This window comes from Fusarium musae, chromosome 1 (assembly GCF_019915245.1).
Source record: "Fusarium musae strain F31 chromosome 1, whole genome shotgun sequence".
Lineage (NCBI taxonomy): Eukaryota > Fungi > Ascomycota > Sordariomycetes > Hypocreales > Nectriaceae > Fusarium > Fusarium musae.
In genome coordinates, this window is record NC_058387.1 from 5754128 (window position 1) to 5777864 (window position 23737).

A 23737-nucleotide genomic window follows, 5' to 3' on the forward strand; every position below is an offset into this window, starting at 1 on the left:
CTGTCCTCTATTTGACTCAATTATGTACAGGAAAGGTTGATATGGGATCACCAGAAAGCATGCCGTCTTCTAAACAGGCACAGCCTTACCAGCCTCACCCTCGTCAACACTACAGACCCTGTTACAAGCACCCTTCTCCGTGCGTCCATGCAAGATCTCAATCCACTGAATCTGCTGATACGCCGCACCACCCTCCGGAATAGTACCCGTCCACGTATCCCCATTACTCCAGGCATTGAAGCTCAACTGCGCCGGATCCCTAGGAACCTGGAACGAATTACGCCAGGTCTCTTTATCATTAACCTTCCAGATCGTAGCATCGGGCGTCCAGTCAATAGTGTGCTTTGCCCAGTCCGTCCACTTGAGACCATCGGGGAGTGTGGCTGCTAGATGAGCGCCTTCGACTTCACCGCCCTCGTCGGTGTAGGAGGGTTGGTTTGTGTAGTGGATGATTGTGGGATCGTCTTTGGTGAGGACTTCGATGTCTGCTTCTTGGACGAGGGCGAGGGAGCCGCCGTTGAGGTAGGTGAACATGGCTGTACAGGCACCGGGTGAACCCTTGGTGCGGGCATACATTCTCAATGAGACGTATTGATGTTTCTCAAGGGACTCAAACTCAGAGGCAGTTTGGAAACCATTGTGGCGGGCAGTTCTCATAGTCAACCACGTATCACTCGCAGGAGAGACATCGTTATTCTCCTCAATGTACAGATTGTTGTAAGTATTCTGCATGGGAAATTCCTCGTTTCCGTTGTTCCATTTCTGAGGACCCCAGGTTTGAGCAAACTCAGACTCCCAGTTGAAGAAATCTGAAGAAAAGTCTGCGTCGGCATTGCCTTGGATTGTGTCGATGAGAGGAGGAACACCAGCATATTGGGAGAGGGAACGGAAGTCAAAGAAGGAGTGGCTTGTGTAGTACTGGGGACTATCGCCCTTGGTAACGTAGCAATCGCATGATGGATCTTGAGCGAGAGCCAAGGGAGCGATGGCGAGGATAGAAGCGAGGAGGGACTTTGTGGAAGACATAATGAGCGATGATATCTAGATGAAGATACTATTCCAAGCTGATCTACCGACCTTATATATCCTGCCCTCCAAGTATTTTTAAGCATTTCCAATTCTCCTGCATGATCATAGGATCAAACATGATTGAACCATATACGTCGTTGCTAAGATGACGAGTTGCGTGTGATAGGCTCGATGGCCGCGAGGATCAGATACCTTGTTGAGGAAATTAAGCTCAGGAGCGGGAAGACCCACGAGCTTACATTCTGACAGGGGTCGTAAGGCGAAAAATACTCCTGAGATTGGGGCATGTAACGGTGACGATGAGCTTGCTCGCTGTGAGGTTTGTGTGATTGGTAGATCGTGATGATGATCATGGATGGGGTTCGGGGGCTGGGCTGAGCGGGAGAGTCCCAAGTCCCGCGTATATGCATTGAGAGGAAGAATCCATCTTTGGAAGCTTAGAAGACTGAAACAGAAGCCTCTAAAATAAAGATAGCGCTAATGTTTTAGTAACGGTGATCTAGAAATTAGTCTTGTGAGGCATTCTCATTTGGAGTCAAATGTTGGGATGCACCGCTCGCTTTAATCGAGACCAAGCTAAGGAAATTATTAAAAGTCAAGATTCTTCAATTGACCAAACAAGGCTGCTCCGGAGGATTTGCATAAGCCGATCGCTGTTGATCCACGGAAAGGCAGTGCATCTCACTCCTTCGAGGCTGTGTTGACGACATGAAACAAGGATAAAGGAAAACCTTTTCCAGAAAGATCTCGACGTCCTACGGACAAGGAGAGAGCCTCCGTAGAGCAAGAAAACCTCCTGTTGACTAGACTAAGGTGTTGGAATAGCCCAATCTGAGATTCACTAACTTTACCTAAGTCTTAGGATAGTCTTTCTTGCCTCACCACGAACTTGGGGTTGTCCACGGCTCACTTCCCACCGCTGGACTCTGCTTAACAGGACTTGCCTCTCTCTCCGACGAACTAAACACATTCCTCACTTTCCGTCTCTGCTTCTTCATCCAAGAACCTACCTGGCTGAACATAGAGTATATGAAGAAGTACAAGATATACCACTCCGACGGTTCAACCTCCATCCTTTCAGGTCTATAGCTCTCAAAAGCCGTTGCTCTCTTAACCCATTTCTCATCCTCACTCCCACGCATCCGTCTCACAATCCGTCTCTTAACACCGCGATATGCAGCAGCACATACAGAAGCCATGTTTCTCATGTTGGCTACGACGATGAACGTCACAGCTGCGACGAGAACTGCTGTTAACGCTAGCATTGGTCGGGGATAGTCTTCGTTTATACTCCAGAGAGCAACGCAGAAACTTAGTGGCAGGTAAAAGATGCTGACGTATGTGAGGAGTTTGACGTTTTCTCCTAGACGAGTAGAGACACGACTTTCGATTACTCCACTGGCGCTGAAGAGCTGCGAGATATGTTAGTATGTCGAGCGTCGTAGTTGAGGGATACATACGCCTTCTCTGAGAGCTTTGGTTTTGTCACGACTTGCTTCGAAACGAGCAGATATGATCCTCAGTCTATCAACTTGTGCCTCAATCTCCCCCAAAACTCTTCGCGTCAACGCCTCTGGTGTTTCTCCCGTCCGGGACTCCTCCGCTGGATCAATCTCCATAATCATATGAGGCCAATCGACACGAAATCTCCTCCACTCCTCTATAGCATCATCGATAAGAATAAGAAAAGACTCAAGACAGCTGACGATCCAAAAGTATTGTCTTGATCTTGAGAACGTGTCGTCGTCGAATAAGAGATTGTCGTGCTGAACGGGGTCGAGAAACAGAGGATCATGATCGACGATTGCGTCGAGGGCTACTTGCATTCGACTCCACGCATTAGCTGCTTTCTGTAAATTCGTCCGAATAGCATCAAGGATGACATCTTCCGAGCGATATTGCCGGCCATCGTTTTGAGGCGGATATGTCCGACGTGGGACTTTGTGCACATCATATGCATCATAATCAGCAGCGGACGGCTTCATGATCAAGACTGTCCAGAAAGAGTCACGCTTAGCGTCAGAACCGTGAAGCTCTTGATAAGCACACCCCAAAGTAAAAGCTTGCTGTTTTATGTACGGCCCCTTCTCCCCATAAAGACGTCCATAGTTCCACGTCGATTGCTTAACAGCTGCATCAGTAGGCTGTGTACAGAGCTGATACCACGAGATGTGAAAGGACCTCCACGGGACGTTTTCGGAACCGTGCAGGTCCTTTGCAGACGGTCTGCAGAGGAGATGCTGATTGATCGTGGCACGAAATGCACGACCCTTGCCTGAACTTAGCTGGTTATCTTGGAAGAGAAGCTTCCAGACGGCCATAGAGTTATACCGGGTGCATTTCTCATCCATAAGACCAGCGGTGATGTTTGCGAGACCGTCAAGCTGAATAACGCGACACCATCGTCCTTCACGATGGATCGGCTGTGTTTGGTGGTCTTGTATGACTGACGGGTATGACACAAATCCATTACCTTCTCTTTGAAGCGCGGGCTGGATCATCTCCCAGCAAGGCGGCCCCTCAACACGCGATGGCGGAGAGTCATGTTGGAACAGTGATGATTTGGTTCGCACACTGTATACGGCGTTCTGAGAGCCTCCAGGTGCCGTGAGGTCAATGATAGTAAACCAATGAAGTTTACTAAGTAGCTCACGCGTAGGCTCAAGATACTTATCAAGACTGCGGTCGATATCATTCCGCGTCCGTCGATGACGAACTTGCATTCGAAGCTCACTCGTATGAAATGACAGAGGAAGACGGCCATCCTGCGGCACAGCATAGAAGTCCCCTAGGGACTGACGGATCTTGTATCGATGGGCTTCTGTAAGTGCAGTCTCGATCAAGTAATCGCCCGAACCACCGTACGTGATTCCCTGACGCCGCGTATAAGCCATGTTCAGATTCCGCAGTCCGGGGAAGAAAGAGTAAGGCACTTCAAAGAATGTTCCTGCCACTGGTGATAGCGTATCTGGTGCGGTTAGGGGAAACTCCAAGTCTATGTCGTCGATGTGATACCACTTTTCGTTTTCTCCGCGGGTAAGTTGCCATGGTGGCATGAAGTCCGGCACTGGGCTGATGGATTTGTTTCTGGAGGGTTGTGTCTCCCAATCGTGCGGATACCCTGTTTATGGGAATTGTCAATTGGGATGTCGCTGATGAGTGAGGATACGTACAGTAGTTCCACGATCGAGTGGCATTGACAACGACGTCTCCATCGTCTGGGGGTCGGGGAATGTACTCTAACTGCTGGGGTAGTGTGTACGAAGATTGTGAGGGAGGTAATTGAGAGCTGAGTAAGAATGGTTGTGGACCATCTTGATCAATCTTGAAAAGCCGTAGCCTTTTCTTGTAAGAATTAGATGCGAAGCGAAGGATGTTGCCCAAGTTGGTGTCTTGTTGCGTTGCAACACTGAGATCATCTGACGACGCCCCTCCATTGAGCTTGATTTTATCCCCTTGAACAAGGGATTCATCAATATCTTCATGAAATTTCTCTTCGCGTGGATGTGCTGTCTTCAGTTCAACTGGTATAGCCATAAGCGTCACCAATTTCTCAAGGAGGTCACTCTGCTTCTCGTGGGCAGCTTTGATCCCGCGAATGAGATCAAGGCATTGGGTCTGGAACTCTGGATCTTTGGCAGCCATCGAATCGAGGCTGATTCACGGGCTCAGGAACCTGGCTGAGGTTTGATGAAGTTGAGGAAGCAATAGTTTCATCCAATGCCTGGCGGTGGGTATTGCAGGTGGTTAGCGCCTTGACCAGGATCATTTCTGCGACGTCTGATGGCAATGTGACCTCCTGCTTCAGCACGATCAAGACACAGTATCTTGATACCGCCTGCCATTGTGAAAACAGGAATACTCGCCATCGTTCTCTTGGTTACGCGACTTGCGTTGAATTCGGGATCGAGGGCCGGATCAGGGCCAGTGTGCAGAAGCCAACCACCTACGGATCAAGATCCACACAAATGCATTAACAGTCAAAACCTGGAGTATCCCTCACGTCACAGAACCTGCTCCAAGGACTAGATCTCAACGGCGCCTTACCAGGCTGAACCAAGTGGGCTACCGGCCGCGTCGGGCCCGTCCACGGTGTCCACGGGATCCGCTCCGGACCGAGACCCAGTAAAGCCATGAGATCGCCGATCCAAGGCCCCGGACACCCTCGGCCGAGTCTCCCCGCATTTGTTGTCAACTGACAGTTTTGACGCAGCGTAAGCAATCGTAGGACATACGTTGACATTCGACAAGACGTGGCCACGATCACTACGAATTGAGTTCAGACCTTCCTATGAAAGAAGCTTAAACCCAATGTAATCTCTGACAGTCGTAAGCACCTCGTGGTATCGCTTGCGTGTCAAGCCAACTCGTTCCAGGGCCGACATCTCATTGGCCAGCGCCACGATGAGGCGGAGTAATCTCTCCAGGTCAGCGACGACGTCACCGCGCTCTAGACCAATTAGCTCCCGACGATTTGTCGCAAAAGTTCCAGGGACAACCTAAACTTGAATCCTGTGATGGCGCGTTTCCTCTTCCCTTATCGTCATTCCTTTTTAAATATGTTACAATACTCTGCGATTTGAGCATCGCGATATTCACTCCTTAAGCACTCTAAGCGCGTCGTGAAACATGGCGGCGCAAGCGAGACTCACGGATCATAACGTCCATGATACGGATGTTGAGAGCAATCATGGGATTGAGAGGGATGAGGGGCCGACGGAGCAGTCGCCTTTGCTGCCAAGTGGCACGCAGGGAGATGATGAGCCGTCCAAGTCGTTGAGACGACGCGCTTTGGCTATGGGCATGCTGGCTCTTCTCATGGTCGAAGTGAGCCAGTTCATCATGAACCCTCCGACCAAGAAGATCACTGAGGATATCATCTGCCGACAGCACTACCCTGATCATTTAATCGGTGCATTTGATACAGATGACTATCGCTGTAAAGATACTCCAGTTCAGAAGACGTTGGCTATGGTCCAGGGATGGGGCCAGGCCTTGGAGATGGGAGTCCGTAAGTGAATGAAACGATCTTGAAGGGTATTCGCTTACATGTCCTAGCAATCTTGACGCAGTTCCCGTATGGTATCGTTGCTGATAAATATGGAAGACGGCTTGTTTTGTTTCTAGCCATGCTCGGATGCTGTCTCTCAACAGCTTGGCTCTTATTAGTCCGTAAGTGCACCTGTCCCATTCCGTAACACATACTCACAATCTCAGTGTCGTTCCCAAACGTCTTTTCAATCTGGGCTATCCTCGGCGGAGATATCTTCCTCCTCATCGGCGGCGGAGGACAAATGGCTGTTGCAATGGTCTACACCATCGTCGCCGACGTCGTCCCCGTCTCGGAACGAACAGACATGTTCTTCCGCCTCGTCGCCCTGGTCCTAATCTTCAACGTCATCTTTAACCCCATATCCGCATGGCTACTTCAATTCGACCCCTGGTTATCCATGTGGATTGGCTTTGGCTTCATGGTCTTTGGGACGATGTGCATTCTCCTCATCCCTGAGACGATGCATCTTCGACGCAAGGATGATAAGAGACATAATGAAGAGCATGAAAATGAGCAGCTTCATGGTGTTTCTTTGAGGAAGCATAATGTGTTGAAACAGGTTTGGTTCAGCATTCAGAACGACATGCAGCATGTTTGGCGGTTTATCGTTGCGGACAAGAGTATTATGATGCTCATGCTTGCAATTGCGTTCTTCTTTCCTGTCAGAACTGTACTTACGGGAGTGCTGTTGCAATATATGAGCAAACGCTTCGATTGGTCATGGTCCAAGGTCAGTCTCTTAACCAAAACTGCACCCATCCACTAACATTTTGACAGGCAACATATATCTCGACAATTGGAATCGTAGCGACAGTAGTGTGCTACCTGATAATTCTCCCTGTGGCATCCGACTTCCTCAACAAGAGTCGTCGCTACAAATCACGCCCCGTTGCAAGAGATTTACTCCTTGCGCGCATCACCATCACTATCATGGCAGCCGGATGTTTGCTGATGGGCGTTGCTTCAGTCCCATGGCTATTTGTAATTTCTCTCATCACCGTCAGCATTGGCAACTCTTTCGTGGCACTCAGCAGAGCATTGATTAATGCTCTGGTTGAGCCGCATACCATTGCTACCTTGAACACTACCATTTCTCTTATTGAAGTCATCATGGGGTTGACTGCGCCCGCAATGAGCTGGCTCTTGGGTCGCGGTTTTGAGTTGGGTGGTCAGTGGATGGGATTGCCATTCATGGTAACCAGTCTTATGGCTATAGCGACAGCTGTGATGCTGTTGATAGTGAAGCTACCTGCTTCTGGTATTGCGCAAGCTCGCGAGGGTTGAGCTCGCCGGTTGGTGGGCAGCGCTTGGTGGGATATACAAAGCAACAAGGGAGTCTGGAGTTATGCGATCTTGTGATATTTCATTTGTTTTTAGAATACTTAGACATTGCAATATATGAGCAAGTGATTATTAAGTACCTGATTCGATAATTGCACATGCTTCTCAATGCCATGCAAGCCGTAGTGTTGCGCTGGAGCTCCACCTTATCGATAAGCGGCCCCGCGGTTGCCTGCTCCACCCCAGCTTCAGGAAGTTGACCTCCAATCCAACATTCAATCATTCATCATCATCACAATAGTTACTCTGTCTGACATCCCTCAAGCTTTCGGCCCAGATAAGCCTTTTAGTGTCTCAATTTTGACAGATAATATTGTTTGATCGCTTGACCACATCTCCTTCACCATGTCGGACGACGAGGATTTCATGCAGGAGTCGGATGAGGAGCAGTACGCAAGATCAGCCGCGCATACGCAGTGCATCACTAATCACACTCAGGTACGACTTCGAGTACGAAGAAGACGACGACGAGGAGACCGCCGACGTCGATATCGAAAACAAATACTACAATGCCAAGCAGCTCAAGCTTTCAGACCCCGAAGATGCGATCGCAGAATTCCTAGGCATTCCGCCACTCGAAGAAGAGAAAGGAGAATGGGGCTTCAAAGGTGTGAAGCAGGCCATAAAGCTCGAGTTCAAGCTGGGTCAATACGACAAGGTAGGGACTGTTCCTGGTAGAACAGGGACATCGCTGAGAACGATAGGCTGCTGAACATTACGCCGAACTCCTCACCTACGTCAAGTCGGCAGTCACGCGCAACTACTCCGAGAAGTCCATCAACAACATGCTCGATTACATCGAAAAGGGAGCGGATGGCCCGGAGGCGGTGAGGTGTATGGAGCAATTCTACTCCCTCACGCTGCAGAGCTTCCAGAGCACCAACAACGAGCGCCTATGGCTCAAGACCAACATCAAGCTGGCAAAGCTACTTCTCGACCGAAAGGAGTACGGCGCTGTAGCAAAGAAGCTCCGAGAACTCCACAGGACCTGCCAGCAAGAAGATGGCACCGACGACCCTAGCAAGGGCACATATTCACTTGAGATTTACGCACTTGAGATCCAGATGTTTGCAGAGACCAAGAATAATAAGCAACTCAAGGCCCTGTATCAAAGAGCTCTCAAAGTCAAATCCGCGGTACCACATCCCAGAATCATGGGTATCATCAGAGAGTGTGGTGGAAAGATGCACATGAGCGAAGAGAACTGGAAGGAAGCGCAGAGCGACTTTTTCGAATCGTTCCGCAACTACGACGAAGCAGGTTCTCTCCAGCGAATCCAGGTTCTCAAGTATCTACTGTTGACAACAATGCTGATGAAGTCCGACATCAACCCCTTCGACTCGCAGGAGACCAAGCCGTACAAGACAGACCCGCGAATCTCCGCCATGACAGATCTTGTCGACGCTTACCAGCGGGATGATGTACACGCGTACGAAAAGGTCCTGCAGCGTAACCAGGACATCCTAGATGATCCATTCATTGCCGAGAACATCGATGAAGTCACGCGAAACATGCGAACCAAGGGCGTTATAAAGCTCATCGCACCTTACACACGCATGAAGCTATCCTGGATCGCCAAGCAGCTCAAGATCTCCGAGCCCGAGGTACAAGACATTCTGGGGTTCTTGATCGTTGATGGCAAGATCAAGGGTCGAGTCAACCAAAAGGAGGGTCTCCTGCAGATCACCTCTGACGCAGACACCGAGCGCATTGCAGCGCTCGAGGGACTCACGTCGTCTATTTCGGAGCTGTTTGGTGCTATTTTCAGAGACGGAGATGGATTCCGCAACAGTGAGCATTCGGCAACGGACGAGCAAGTAGACATGTCAGGCATTCCATTGGGCAAGGGAGGGCATAGGGCGGCTACTCAACATCGCGGGAAGAAGGGGAAGCTGGCTGCAGCCTGGCCCTGAGAGAGCGGCCACGGAATGAATTCACTGTATGGTCATCAACGTAGCCCCTTGGATATCCGCAGACCAGGAAACCCTCTTTGCTCCTGTTTCCTGTCCCAACCCCCCAGGTCATTCTGCTGGATCGAGAAGAGTAAAGATGCTGTTGCAGTTTTCCTGCGGGTGCATCCGCGTTTGGAGATGCTTCGACGGGATCTCGCATAGTACGAGGCCACTGGCAACGGTGGTTCCTCGTCGCACCAGACGGGTAGCAGCATCGACTACGGACCAGTTGTTTCGGAGAAAGAGAGAGATGACGAGAAAGAAAGTGCAGAAGGGTGAGGGCCGAAGTGACGCCGTATTCGGACTTGATCCCCCCCCCAATGTCTCGTGTAGCAAAAGCGAGTGACGAGTAATGTTATTCAATATAAACAAACGACCTCATAGTCAGATGCCCCGTAGCCTGATGTCTCAGTGGTGACCAACAGCCTGATGTTCGGCAGTTGTGCAGGTATCCTTTCGCCTCACCTGATTTTTAGTCTTGACATATGTAAACATGCTGCGCTGATCTAACTTTTCAAGGCTACCTAGTCTATGATGCACCAGAGACCCGAATTTAAAAAACAAGGACCAAGCTAAGATCGCTGACCATCATCAGACAAGCGATGCAACGTCGAGTGGTTACACAGGACGGGACTTGGGGGGAGCTGCGAGGGGTAAAGCGGCTTATCATTTCACAGGATGCGGCTGATCATTTTGTCTTGGCCCACAGAGAATCTCACTGTTTGTTTCTGAGATTTTCTCGACAAGCCTAGACGAGAGACTTTTGCCGTTGGGGGGAGTGTAGCACATGGAGAGTACAGTAGAGTGACACACATGGGCAGTAAAGGTATGGGCCATGATGCTGAATCGTAGACCGCGGATAACTGCAGAACGGAACGTGTCCAACCTTCCGAATTCAACGGTGGACATATCTAGATTGGGGGAGATGCAATACGAGATGGAAAATTCGCACAGAGCAGAGCAGAGACAAATCATGGGAAGCACGGGATAGTGAACATCCAATGCGGACCGAATGAACAAAGGCGACGGAGCGGCGCCGGGAGGTACATACAGCGGGCCGTTTGGTGGTTGACCTTGCGAGGTGTGCAGAGAGGTATTTTCCATTTGTTTTCTGTTTGCTTGAGGTAGTTGTTTGCCGCTGATTCACAGGTGAAGTGCTGAGTGTTTGAAGCGGGAGGGAGGCGCGGATACTGGGTGAGGACCGTGGACCTGGTGTTGAATAGAACAAAACACGGGAAGGATTCTGTGAATTGCTTTTTTTATTCAGAGTCTTTTTGATTTGATGGAGTGTGTGAGGTATGTGATGGATGTGGATTTAGACTACTGCACTGTATGGTTTGAGTCCAGTTCTGTCAGATCGTGGCTTATTTGGATCGCACTGAGCTAGCGTCACGATAGCACGCATCGGAAGCGACATCCGATATTTCATTTTCATATGCTACCGAGATATATACCTCCCTAATTGATACCTCAATAGCTTGCTCTTATACACATGTGTCGTCTTCAGCTGGATTGCCGTGTTCACATCAAGAAGGTCAAGCAAAGATCCCCAGCACATGCCTGCTTGCCTGCTGCATAATCATCGACCATTCTTTGGCCCCGACGATTGGTCTTTGGGGTGTGTGTTACACGAACCAATTGATAGTTTCGATTTACACAAGGTCCGTGCGCACCCACCATCATCACCGCTAGAGATTTTGGAGATTTTTGATTGCACTTCTCGGCTGGCTTTTGACTTTCAGACTTTCCTTTGCTTGACTAGAGGCAGATGGTATCCAACGTACTACCTAGACAAAGGGACCTGGCAGTAGTTCAGTTCGTTCTTCCTCGTTCATCACCACTAGGCAGCTGTAGCGGTCATTGATTGATATTGGCGGGCCTTGCTCTGGTTCAGTCAGTCGACAGTCAACCCACCCCCAAAGCCAAAATAACAGGGGTCCAGGCACACGCAGCTTCGTCTCATCGCCACTTTTGACAAAGACAGTGACATTCTACTTAGGCCATCTGGAAAAAACTCTGTGGTTAGCAAGTTCCATGCATAAGATATTCCTCCCCTCATTCGACAAACAGCTCAAAATTGACTTTGGCTGTCGTAAACACACTGTTTCCGCGGAGAGTTTCTCGCGTTAAGCTTCCCGTTCCCGTTCCGCGTACGGCCCGTCTTCCGCGACCAATCTACGCAAGCGATGTGTTGCTGCTGTCTATCCGCTGGCGTTTGAGATGTACAGTAAAATACTACAGTACATAGCAATGCCTGTTTGACAGCTCAAAAAGCCAAAAAAAAAAAAAAAAAAGATGAAAGATCATATCATATTTCAAACCCCATTCTCCATTCCCCGGGGAGAAGCGGGATCGTGTTCCAAGGCTTGGCTTTTCCTTAGCTGCTTGGTTTGTATTGGCCTGCTCGTTTGCTCCCCACACGATTTAGATCGGGATGAGTAAATGAATTAAAAAAAACGGTCGTTGATGTGAAGATCGTAAAAGTTAAAATGTCGCAGAGATGAATGTGATTAGATGCTCGTAAGTGTGTTTCCATAAATGAAGGTTCCATAGAATGAGGCACAGACAGGTACGCCAAGTGATGCGGCACATTCGCATCGTCTGGGCATTGTATCTTTCGTACCTGGCCATATGATAATGCACTCTCTGACAGACAGACATAATACAATTCTACAGTATAACGCCTTTCATAAAGGATTCATTGTCTGCTTCTTACATTGGCTGCTCTACGATTACTCTCGCCCGGTTGAAACTAAAGCAAATCACCCGACCACGAATCGATCTTGATTCTCTACCTCCACTACGCTATATCTCACCCATCGCCGTTTATTATTTTTTTTTTACACCACAAGCGCTCTAGCCGGTCATGGCTATAGCCAGACCAGTGGGAAATTTCACTCGCATGGCCGTGCCGCACAACGGCGCATCGTTTCTCAAGTTCAATTTCAGCTTCGCATCGTAAAAAAAACTTGCTTGTGAACGATGTTGCCAGGGCCATCGTCAGCGGGAGATCGTCATGGAGTTTTTGGTGAAAAGCACACCCAATCCCTGCTGGCGGTGGAGACTCCGAGTTTAGGTGCTGTAACGTACTAATCTTTTATAACGGCCAGGCCCAGGTTCAGTGTGCGGCGTGTTGATGTATCGTGCTGCCACGAGGGTCTCTCGTCTAGCAGATACTGAGGACTTTTGATACCGCTTGTTCTGGATAATGAGGAAGCTGACGTACCATGGATGGATTAGCCTCTTCAGGTGAAAGGATCATATGTACATACATACACTCACTCACAAGCTTGAGCTTGAGCTTGAGCTTACCTTGCCTAGGTTGACATTTGCTACCCCCTCTTGTATCACATTGATCGTGCTTACAACAAGAGTCTTGGCTCTCTCAAGTCAAGTCAAGTCAAGTCAAGCAGCTTAGCTTTAGCTTAGCTGTGTCCAACCCTCCCACAGACAAGAAGCACAAGAAACTAACTACCTAGCCTCGCCTCTGTATTACCCACACTCAAAACTTGGCTTGGCATCCTGGGGCACGCTGCATCCATTCCCGTCACTATACTCTGCTAGCCGCCCTCACCTCACTTGTCAACAAACCTGACCTAAGCTCTCTCAGATGATACTTTCTGTCTCCGTACATCGTGCATTAATTATCCAGGTTCAGGTTGCATCGAAGCCAAACAGACTCGTCGGGGAATTTAATTTCTTAGCGCTATCTTTCCTTTTTCCCCCTCTCAATCTCATCAAACCGTTGACTCTTCAATCTCAACCGTGCCGCAAAACACTCCAACCCCGCCGTGTGAAAAAAAGCCCCTCTCGTCAGAAAAGACTCACAGTCCAAGTGTTGAGCTAGGGGTACAGTTCCCGTTAGAACATGCCGCTCTTTCTCACTCAGTTGCTCAGCGCTAGGCTAATCGAACCCGCCCGCGCGTGGATTGTCCCTAAATCCCTAGCCCTGGCCCTGAACCCCTGTCTCAATCCCTGCAGTGACCCCCCAGGCTCTCTCTCGAACCGTGCTGTAACCTACGGGCTACCGAGGAAGGGAAAGGGAAAGAGTACGTCGGTGTCCGTCTTCTGATCCACAGGGCGTTTGACAGCACCAGATGGTACCCGGGGGGCCATGGCATGGGAGCACTCTGGATGGAACAGACCACTTCGTTTTTCTTTATGTATCAGTATCCGACGGGTGGCTTGTCCGTTCCGCTAAGGTACGGATAATGTACTGTACCTTGCTCTAGGTATTCCCTGTCCTGGTCCTGGGGCCTGCCCATGGCCTGGTAGCAGACGCTCTGCCTCTGCCTCTGCCTCTGCTCTACTCTGCTCTGCTCTCTCTGTCTCGTTAGCTTTTAGCACTACCTAAAAACGCCATCCTTCTCCTCCCGTTCCCATCTCCCCCCCATCCCGTTCCTCTCTTTTGATTGAGTGTGATGAGTTGAGTCGATTAACTGTCTGTCTGTCTTTCATATGAGTGAGAGAGTAGTGTGTGAGAGTGTGACTTTTGAATGACAAGCAAGTCCAGTAAGAGAGGTTCAATTTTCTAGCTGAAAGTGCACCTCTTTTCTCTCGTTCGTTCATCTACCTACCAACACCGTCCGTTTATCACCTCGCATTGAATCACTCACTCTCTGCCTTGATTTTAAACTTGGTTGCTCACTCACCCTCTATTTCTATTGTTTCCCTCTCCTCTCTTCGCTTCCTCTCCTCCTCTCCCTCCCTCTCTTCTCCCTCAGAGGCATGTTCCAGCCTCAACCCACACCTTTCGCCTCCTCCAGCTTCGCGTCCTATGGCCTAGCTTCAGACCTGGACTTTGGCTTTCCCGTGTCTGCTGGAGGTGGAGGTGCTGGCTTCTACAACAACCCACCGCCGCCTGCTCCATCATCACAACTTCCCCAGTCGTCGCATGCACTCCAATCGCAAACACAGCAACAGCAACAACCGTGTCTTGTTCAGCAACAACAAATTCCTCGACAGCAGCAACTCTCTTCTTCCCCCACTGCAACCGCGCCATCCGTATCCTCGCCCTATTCCTCTTCACAAAACTCCACCTCCAACAAAACTTCTTCTTCCTCGCCAACTCTAGCGCAACCGCCGCAAAGTCACCGTCATCAACAGCAGCAGCTTGACATTCTACAGCAGACGCAGTACGCTGCACAATCCCCTGTCGTACTCAAGATGGAGGATCAAGGCCAACACGATATGGCCGCGCAGCAGGCTGCTGCAGAGGATTATCAGCCTGTTCTTGAGGTATATTGCACCCATTCATTTCACCCTGGCGCTTCTAGCTCGCGCGTCATTTGCTTGCTTGCTTGCTTCACGGTGTCCGTCCGTCGCTAACCTCCGGTCTCGCAGGGTCTCGCAGTAGGGAACAAAGTCTCGAGCGATGTCATCACCCACGAGTATGCCAAAGCCGATCCCGTCTATGTCGAAAAGACAATCGTACGTTTTTATTTACTCTTGTTGGTGTCGCTCGTTGCTAACAATGGTGTGATCCAGTCTCTCCCCCAAACCTACTCACAATTCCGCCCCATTCAAGGCGATGGCAACTGTGGATGGCGAGGTATGTCTACAACTCCCCGCTTCTCATCCCGCGACTCTCTCCGCCTATTATGAAACATGTTTGGCATGCCTGACGTTACCTTGCTTGCTTACTGCCCGTGTCTCGGCAACTCTTGTGACAGGTCGAACTTGCGCTAACTTTCTCACCAATAGCAATTGGCTTCAGCTACTTCGAGAAACTCGTTGAGTCGGGGGATCAGGCCAAGATCGAGGGCGAGGTGGCACGTCTTATGAGCATGAACCATTTGCTGGGCTCTGTTGGTGGCTATCCATTCTACGACGACTGGTCAGATGAGATGTTTGACTTTTTGCGCGAAGTCGCTCAAAATGTCGCCAATCCTCAGTATGCGCACTCATTGATCCAAGCCAAGTGGAACGACCCTGTTGTGTCGAGTAACATCATTTACTACCTTCGCCTGCTTACAGCGACTTACCTCAAGCTCAATGCTGCCAAGTTCAATCCTTTCGTTTCGGATGCAGGTGGTGTCGATGCTCACTGCCGGCAAGTCGTTGAGATCCCTAACCGCGAGATCGAGCACCTGGGCATGTCCGCCTTGGCCGAAGTCCTCCTCAGACCAGCCAACTTTGTACTTGAGATTGCCTACCTCGACCGCAGTGCAGGTACTCAGGTCAACCAGTACCGTGTGCCAGATGAACTCAACACCCAGGACGCCAGCACACTCGGCCCCATCATCTATCTGCTCTACCGACCCGACCACTACGACATCCTGTACAAAGCACCCACCATGCAGGTGCTTCGTGTCAGCGGCTTCACCCACAACACTAACATCACGACCGACCAAGCGGATCTCGGGCAGTACTCGACCATGAACTTTGATGCGCTGTCTATCATCCCGGGCTTCAGTAACACAATGGGAGGGCTTGCGCAGCTCGCACCACCTCCAGCCAGTTCGGCGCCAGAACAATTCTCGCCTGTGCAACAGAGCCCATGGATGTCATCCTTCCCCGAGCCTTTGCCTGCTACGACACCGGGAGTAGCGCCACCGCAGCCACCGCCCATCATGGCATCTCCTCAGCCCCCAACCCCGCCGGCCTCGATATCGGGAAGTTCTGCGATTGCGCCAAGTCCCGCGATGCTACCTGCGTCTGGCCCAGGATCTCAGAATTCGCTCTCCATGCGAGGCGCTTCAAGCTATCACATCCGATTCAGCCCTGTTCAGCTCGACTACGATGAGGGCAAGAACAATTTTCCGGAATCGACGTACCAAGTGACGACCAACACGTTTAAGAACAGTATTTGGAACCGAGCTCACTACTGCAACCCCAACTTTCACCCCGAGGAGTGGAATCCCGACGACGAGCACACGGATGGGAGAGTTGGGAATAAACGCAAGCCGAAGAAGGAAGCCGCCTAGTGCGACGACTTTAACACGAATACGACCAAGGCATTGACGGTTTTACTAGAAACCGACGGCCATGATATTACTAGATGACGGCATTTTTGAACGACGATAAGACTGGTTTGCAATCAGAAGCTAATGAGGAAAGACCGCAACCAGCATTTGAAACGGAAAGACGATGATCAGAATTGAGCAAAGGATATGGGGATGTATACGACGCTGGGCCCGGAGTGAAGGTGATTATTCATATGAATGGTTGGGCAGGCTAGCGATGCTTAGTGAGAATCCTTTTTTTATTTCTGCATTGTTTAATGGACAAGGACAAGGCGGCGAGTCTGTTTGGTGTGCATGATTATGTTGGTGGAAAGTGAGTGCGCGAGGATTGCCTGCATCGATCGTCATTGATGGTGTCCAGGTCTGAACATGGATTATCACGAAGCGACACGAGAGAAGCCCCTGTTTCTGACGATGTGTATCACGAGAAAGGCCTACGATTTGACATGGAAACACGAGAGAGCCTACGTCGAGAACGACTGCATGGATACCATGAGGTTTACGCAAAAGAAGGAATCCTTGAAAGTAATGAGGACCAAACCGGGCCAAGCATTTGGGATACTAGGGATGGGCGGCAATTTGTGGGCTCTTTTCTCGAGCCAGTTTCAAGACAAGCAACAAAAGGAAAAAAGGCATACATCCGAAGGAAACTGGGTCTCGGACGACGATGGTCTTGGCTATCAGGCCGGTTGGCATGTCTCGCAGCACGCCTTGTTACAGCGTGACATTGCTGCATACTTTGCTTATTGCAGACATTTGTTCTTGCAGTCTGTCTGTGGCATGTCTTTTGTTTACACGTCTACCATCATGAATGTCTGGTCGAGCCCTCATTTGTTGCGCCTTGTCAGTTGCGTCATAGCATCGGCGTTCTTCTCTATCAGGTCACACTTCAACTTTCTAACTTCTGCTTCATCTTTGAGACCTTTTTTTATTTTTATTTTTTACTTGGGACATTGTTTTTAGTGTGGAACAGCATCAATACTTGGGACTTTATCGAGTGGGTTTGGGATTGAGTTTATTGTGGCGAGATGAGTCTTGGGAGTGAGCTGCAATGCGAAGGACTTCCGAATTGTACTGAATAGCAGATACCTCTCCATCTCGGTGAGATAGTGGTATCTGGGAATAGCTTAATGCAAGGGACCGTCTCGTCCATTTTGACTCAGAAGTACATCACATCGCATTACAGACATGCCTTATCGGAGACGAACATGACATGAGCTGCAATGGTTCGTTCCCTCGAGCCGTTCCGCTTCCGCTTCCGCTTCCGCTGTGCCGCACCATGACATGTGATCCACTGAATCATGAATGCATGCATGGCAATTTTCACAACATCAATGTCTCAGCTCTTTGACCATCATGATCTCCAAACGAGGCGAGTAACGAGTTGCGAACCCGGAACCCGGATGATATATGTATACAAGGACCTCTCTTATGATGATCGATATTTGGAATAGCTTCGAGAGACAGCCACGTTTTTGAGCCTTGACGTGGTCTAGAACACTGATAAGACAAGGGGGCCACGAGGTTTCTGGTCCACCCGGGGAACGGCAAGCAGGGTCCGGTGACGTGACGTGCGAAAAGAAAATGATATTCTTCCAGGGGGGGTCGGGGTTACATGAGCGTAAAAGAGAGTTCAAGGCGAAAGAGGAGATTTGAACTACCGGGCAAGGCAACCTCGTGGGAGACAGGCCAGGGCTTGACTGGGATGTCAGAATAGACTTGCCACATTGTCTCCAAGGCTTATGAGGAGTTACAGTGGTAATTTTGTCCTGGTGTTGAGGTTTTGTTGGCAGGGCGGAAAAGAGAGGCCGTGCAGGGTCCAGGGTTGAGTTGGTGGGAATGAGACAGACATCGCTTAGAGGAGATCAAGAGATTAGCACAAGGAATACTACGTAGAGTTGAGAAAGTTTGTTGGTTCATTCACTCACGCACAGTCATATCATCAGGATGCGTCATCTCATGCATACGGTGATTATACCCTTCACCCTAAGCGCCCAACAACCGTCCAATCCCGCCGGTGAGATACGGCATCTCAATCTTGGTGCCAGGTGGTGAAAAGGGTATGGGCCAATGGGGAGCTAGGGTAGCTTAGCTTTTGAGAACGGGCCGCGTCTTTTTTTTTTGTGTTGGCTGAAATTGGCCGATAATGTATCGGGTAACTTAGTTTTTCCCCAGACTTGCCGATGTTTCTTGACAGAGAGAGGGGTTTTAATGGAGAGGGGGCGAGTTGTTTGTTGTGGCTAGTGGAATTCTGATGTTTGTATTGTTGGACTGAGGCTTACGGGGACGGCGAAGGCGAAGGCGAAGGCGATGGCTTGGGTATTCGGAAGGTTGGAAAGCTTCTAGTTCCATTCTGAGTCGAGATAGACTAAGGTATGGCTTGTGTTGTTGTTGTGTAGAGCATCGAGGCTAGGCTAGCTGTGCTATAGCGGGCATTGTTATAGCTTGGGGTTTGGTATGCAGGTGGGTCTCAAAATAATCCGCACACCAAAGCTCTCTCACCATAGTAAGCCAGAATAACTGACATAAATAAGCAGGTCACATCTAGCCTTTAATTCTACAATACGTTTCTGTCAGCCTTCTTGTGTGTGCGTATTATTTTGCGACCCACCTGGTATGCAAATTGGCCCTGACCTGAATCATCTGGGCTGCCAACTAACTAGGTAACTAGGGGAGATGCAATCCCGGACCCTAGACTACCTTTGCCTTGCCTTGTTGAAGCTCCTCCACTTTGCAAGGTAGAGGTAACCACTCTTTTTTCTCCTCAGACTCCAAACAACACAACACAACACAGAGTGAGGAGTTGGTTGTGCTTGTGCTGTGACTTCTCGTCTGTACCTCTCCGTATTCGAGCTGATTTCAATTTCGTCTCGTTTGTCCTTTTCTCTTTTCTCCTCCTCATCCCCTCCTTCTTTAATCCCTCTCCTTCTTCTCTCCCACTCTCTTTCTTTGGCCATGGATGTTCGTAAAAGACATATTTCCTTGCGCGTTCTCGATACCTTTTCTATACTCCAATATTAATTCACGATACCATCCTTCTTCTTTCTCTTCTCTTCTCTTCTCTTCTCTTCTCTTCAGAGTACATACATAAGAACACAGCCGACGGCCCCCAACTTGATCTCGCTTTAATATCCCCTTGTCGATCCCTCATCAAATGTCCCGCTACGATCCGGATCGTTCTTCCATCACTGCTTCCTCTGCGACTTCAAAGAGCGATATGGCGCAGTTAAACGATGGGCTGCAGAGGATGAATCGGCTCACGGTGGGTGATGTGAGTCCTGCTGAGGACGATGACGATTATAGCGATACGGCGTCCAATTACTCGACTATTTCCGAAGACACGCTTCCCCTGATTCGCGAATATGGACATACCTACCACGGGTCTGGCCAGCTTCTCACGCCGAATGATCCTTCTGAGGCGCATCGCTTGACGGTCCAGCATGAGCTGTACCAATTGTGCCTTGATGGTAACCTTGCTGATTCGAAACTACCGCTTGATCAATTTACGGCCGAGGATCCGATGGAGATACTGGATGTTGGTGCTGGCACGGGAATATGGGCTTGCGACATGGCGAAGCGATATCCCCAGGTCAATATACTCGGTATCGACTTGAGCAGCGCATTGCTACCCGAAGATGTCCCTCCGAATGTCACCTTTGAAATCGCCGATGCTACAGAGACTTGGCCGAACCGCACATACGATTTTATACACATGCGCAGTCTAGCAGGCGGCGGTGTTCGCGACTGGAACGCTCTACTGGCCGAAGCTTACGAGCACCTCAACCCGGGCGGACACATCGAAATAGCAGAGATCTGCCCGCATTTCTTCGACGCGGATCCCGAGCACGTCGATGGAGAAAAAGGCGTAGTCGGCGCGGCCTGCAGAGAGTACGAGAAGATATTCGAGGAGATGTGCATCAAGCTCGGCATGGACTGCGACCCCATACCTCGAGTCCCTGAAATCTTAAACACCCTGGGAGCCGATCTCGTGCGCGTCCGGGTAGATTGGCTGCCGATACAGAACTGGGGAAGTGACCCGGTCACCCAGCAGAAGCGCAAGGCCCTGGCGGAGATGATCGAGTGTGGTAGGTGGCGAATTCTCTTTTTCTGAAACGTCTCAAAAAGTCACACACACGCTAATTCGAGTCGGACCAGGTATAGAGAATTGGACGTTGAGGTTATTCGGACTAGGAGGGTGGGAGGAGAAAGCGACGCGGGCTTTGCTTGATCGTGTTAGAGTTGAGATCAACGATCCGATGCTGCGTAGTTTGGGAAAAGTGTAAGTTTTGTTGTATTGGTGCGTGTGTGTGTTGGTGGCTAATTTTGATAGGACCTTTGTTACGGCTCGAAAGGACTGCGGCAAATAGATTAAGAAATAGGCATAGAGATCTATGTGCATATATTGGAGTTTTTGGGTCATCACGGACGGCGTCAAAGGCATTGTGTCTGGGGCGGATGTCAGGAAGAACAGGAAATGGTGCAAACCAATGAGCTCGGGGAGATATTCCCGCGGTGGGAAATGGATACCATATGGAACATACAGGGTATGGAAGAGATTTACCGAGTGATTAAGGTCGGGTTGAGTTACTGGAGCATGAATGGGCGGATGGAGTTGGATACCGCTAGCCTTGGATACAGTACAAGGCATCGGCCGGGGCAGAGGTCTACATCACAAGAGCTGAACTACCATTTTAGCGGTCACAGTCAGGATGAGTCGACCGGAAGATACAGGAGATGCAAGGTGTCAAAGGTATATTCGTCTATCAGGATGACTCCCGACACTTGATCATCTCACGTCGTATGCACTCACTTCACGCATATCTCATGCTACAGAGATGCCCACAGTACGCCCCATGTACCCGTACAAAACAGAACTAAAGAGAACAGAACAGAACAACTCCAGATATCCAAATCAAACAGTCTCGATATATCGCTTCATTTCCCTGTGATTTGTTAGCCAATGTCCCCAGTAAGTGAGAAGAATGGGAATGTACCAATCAGTTACTGCCTCGTCATATAGACGGACCTCATGCTCTCTTGTGCCGCCAAAGTGTTCCACGAAATCATCGCCAAATACTTCCCGTGCAATGCTGCCCTTCTCCATGAAGCGCGCCGTAGCCTCCTTAAGACTCTTGGCCAATCTCTCACCCGGATCAGCGTCACCGCCGACATCCTGGCCCATTGCAAGCGGAGGTGTAGGAATCTCGAGTTTCTTCTCGACACCGCGCCATCCGCAGCCGAGAATGGCTGCGAGGACGAAGTGGGGGTTTGTATCTGCGCCGGGAACTCGGACTTCGAAGCGTGTTGCTGAGGGTTTGGGTGTGATGAGACGGATTGACGCAGCGCGGTGCTCAAGACCCCATGATACTGTGACGGGAGCCCAGAAGTTCTCGACGAGGCGCTTGTAGGAGTTGATGGTTGGTGCGAGGAGGGGCATAATGTCAGGAAGACCGACGAGGAGACCAGCGAGGAAATGACGTCCCATATCAGAAAGGTTCTCAATATCACTCCACTTGGCATTCTCATCCTTAGCCTCCCTTGCAAACAAATTCTTGCCATCCTTATCAACGATCGAGACATGCATGTGCCCACTATTTCCAGGCAGGCCCTGCTTCGGCTTGGCCATGAAGCAGGGTGTGATGCCGTACTTTGTGCTCACGCTCTTGACGACGTACTTGAACAGCGCGGCGCGGTCAGCCATCTGCGCGATCTCGCCGAACTCGAGGGCGGCCTCGAAGACGCCCGGGCCGGACTCGGTGTGCCAGCCCTCGATGTCGCAGGAGAACTTTGCGCACGTGTTGAAGACGTCGTAGTAGTAGTCTTGGTTGTGGACTGGGCGGGTGAGGGAGTAGCCGAACATTCCTTCTGTGAGGGCGGGGAGTTGGTGAGGGGCGTTTTGTTGGAGGTATGCGGCTGGGGATGAGGATGAAGGGTCGGGGGACTTGAATTGGTAGAATTCATATTCAGCTGCGTTTGTTAGTACAGAGCTTCAAGTTTAGAGGTGAAGAGGAAACATACCGCCTGCCATGGCACCGTAACCATGCTCCTTGAGCTTCTCAAGCTGCGTCTTAACCAGACCTCTGGGACAAGCACAAATAGGCTTCTTGGTTTCAGGATCCAAAAAGTCCACTAAAAACAGAGGAACATCGTCCTCCCAAGGAATCCTCCTAAAGGTAGAAAGATCTGGAATAGCAAGGAGATCATGGTATCCGTTCTCAGCGTTTGAGATCTTGAGCTCGCGGATATATGTACGATCGTGCATATCCCAGCCAAAGATGACGGAGCAGAAGCCAAAGCCGGCCTCGGCGATGGACAGGAACTTCTTCTTGGACACCAGCTTGCCGCGCAGGATGCCGTCGACGTCTACGCCTGCGAGCTTGACCATGTTGTCATTTTGGAGGAGCTGGGGGAGGGAGTCGACGGTGATGGATTTAGGGTCTGGAGAAGCCATGGCGGAGGATTTGGGGGGGGGGGGTGAGAAGAATGGTATAGAGGGAGGAGGTGATGAAACTGTAAATATTGAAGAAATGCGCCGTATGTTTATAATCAAAAGATATTTCTAGGGATATACAGTTCAACGACGGTGGAGTTTTGGGATTCAAGCCGTTGCGCGGTTCAAGGGGGATCAACAATGATGAATGCGGGGAGAAGACGGCCCAAGAGAGATACAGTAGTATCTGAGAGATTGTCTACCTATGGAAAGAGGGGGGAGTGAGACAAGTAAGTTAAACAGGTTTGTATCAAACACAGACTGAACTGGGAATGGGATAATGGGCAGCGCGGCTACGATAAGACCGAACGAATGCGAACGATAAGACAATGCTTCAGTGACGTGACGTAGACTGAGCGGGAAAAAAAGAGTGGGGAGCTGTGATGTTCGGTGCGCGATGCAGGTGCTAGGACTAATTGAGCCGAAATCAAGCGGGGGGTGGCTTGGGCTTATCTGGGCACGTTTTAGTGGGAGCAGGGTTTGGAATAGCTTCATTGCCGCGCTGAAGCCTGAGAGTGCCATGAACCAACCCCGCGATCTAGATTCGAAGCTTTGGCCAGAAACATAACATGGGGTAAGATTACAGTAGTTTCACGATATGATACAGGCGGTTCGCCGACTGCCGCGTTCCGATATCTTCTTCATCCGCTTCAATTGCCGACTTCAAATCAGAGGTGTAACCGCGCCTTGTGCGCCCTGTTGTACAATTAAAGTAACCGCGTGTTGTTGTCTTGGGAGAGTGAGATGTGTTTTGACTCGGAGTTTGATGTATGTTCTCGTGACCTGAGGTAGAGAGCCGACATCGCTAGTGGCAGGGGTGTTGCGTGGCACAGCTGTAAGCTTGAGATCTGACATCCATATACCGAGAAAGGACCCTGGATCTGACGTTTGTTGATATTTTATGATA

At 50.1% G+C, this 23737-nt stretch overlaps 7 protein-coding genes across 7 annotated transcripts; 4 read left to right on the top strand and 3 right to left on the bottom strand.

Annotated features, from left to right (window-relative positions):
• Window positions 1-69: 69 nt before the first annotated feature.
• J7337_001748 (uncharacterized protein) lies at window positions 70-1026 on the bottom strand (the record flags this gene model as incomplete). Its single annotated transcript, XM_044819482.1, has 1 exon — window positions 70-1026. The coding sequence occupies one exon, from the start codon at window positions 1024-1026 to the stop codon at window positions 70-72; it is 957 nt and encodes a 318-aa protein (XP_044687184.1).
• A 1427-nt stretch (window positions 1027-2453) lies between these two features.
• J7337_001749 (uncharacterized protein) lies at window positions 2454-4674 on the bottom strand (the record flags this gene model as incomplete). The annotated part of the gene is made up of 2 exons (XM_044819483.1): window positions 2454-4150; window positions 4203-4674. The coding sequence occupies 2 exons, from the start codon at window positions 4672-4674 to the stop codon at window positions 2454-2456; spliced, it is 2169 nt and encodes a 722-aa protein (XP_044687185.1).
• Window positions 4675-5658: 984 nt separating this feature from the next.
• On the top strand, window positions 5659-7366 carry J7337_001750 (uncharacterized protein; the record flags this gene model as incomplete). The annotated part of the gene is made up of 3 exons (XM_044819484.1): window positions 5659-6040; window positions 6247-6812; window positions 6860-7366. 3 exons carry the CDS (start codon window positions 5659-5661, stop codon window positions 7364-7366), a joined length of 1455 nt encoding a protein of 484 aa, XP_044687186.1.
• A 402-nt stretch (window positions 7367-7768) lies between these two features.
• CSN2 (COP9/signalosome complex subunit Csn2) lies at window positions 7769-9336 on the top strand (the record flags this gene model as incomplete). Its single annotated transcript, XM_044819485.1, has 3 exons — window positions 7769-7812; window positions 7862-8081; window positions 8128-9336. 3 exons carry the CDS (start codon window positions 7769-7771, stop codon window positions 9334-9336), a joined length of 1473 nt encoding a protein of 490 aa, XP_044687187.1.
• A 4767-nt stretch (window positions 9337-14103) lies between these two features.
• On the top strand, window positions 14104-16301 carry J7337_001752 (uncharacterized protein; the record flags this gene model as incomplete). The annotated part of the gene is made up of 4 exons (XM_044819486.1): window positions 14104-14613; window positions 14719-14805; window positions 14863-14926; window positions 15079-16301. 4 exons carry the CDS (start codon window positions 14104-14106, stop codon window positions 16299-16301), a joined length of 1884 nt encoding a protein of 627 aa, XP_044687188.1.
• A 3193-nt stretch (window positions 16302-19494) lies between these two features.
• Window positions 19495-20707, top strand: J7337_001753 (uncharacterized protein; the record flags this gene model as incomplete). Its single annotated transcript, XM_044819487.1, has 3 exons — window positions 19495-20425; window positions 20532-20619; window positions 20671-20707. The coding sequence occupies 3 exons, from the start codon at window positions 19495-19497 to the stop codon at window positions 20705-20707; spliced, it is 1056 nt and encodes a 351-aa protein (XP_044687189.1).
• A 545-nt stretch (window positions 20708-21252) lies between these two features.
• Window positions 21253-22791, bottom strand: J7337_001754 (uncharacterized protein; the record flags this gene model as incomplete). The annotated part of the gene is made up of 2 exons (XM_044819488.1): window positions 21253-22307; window positions 22359-22791. The coding sequence occupies 2 exons, from the start codon at window positions 22789-22791 to the stop codon at window positions 21253-21255; spliced, it is 1488 nt and encodes a 495-aa protein (XP_044687190.1).
• Window positions 22792-23737: the final 946 nt, after the last annotated feature.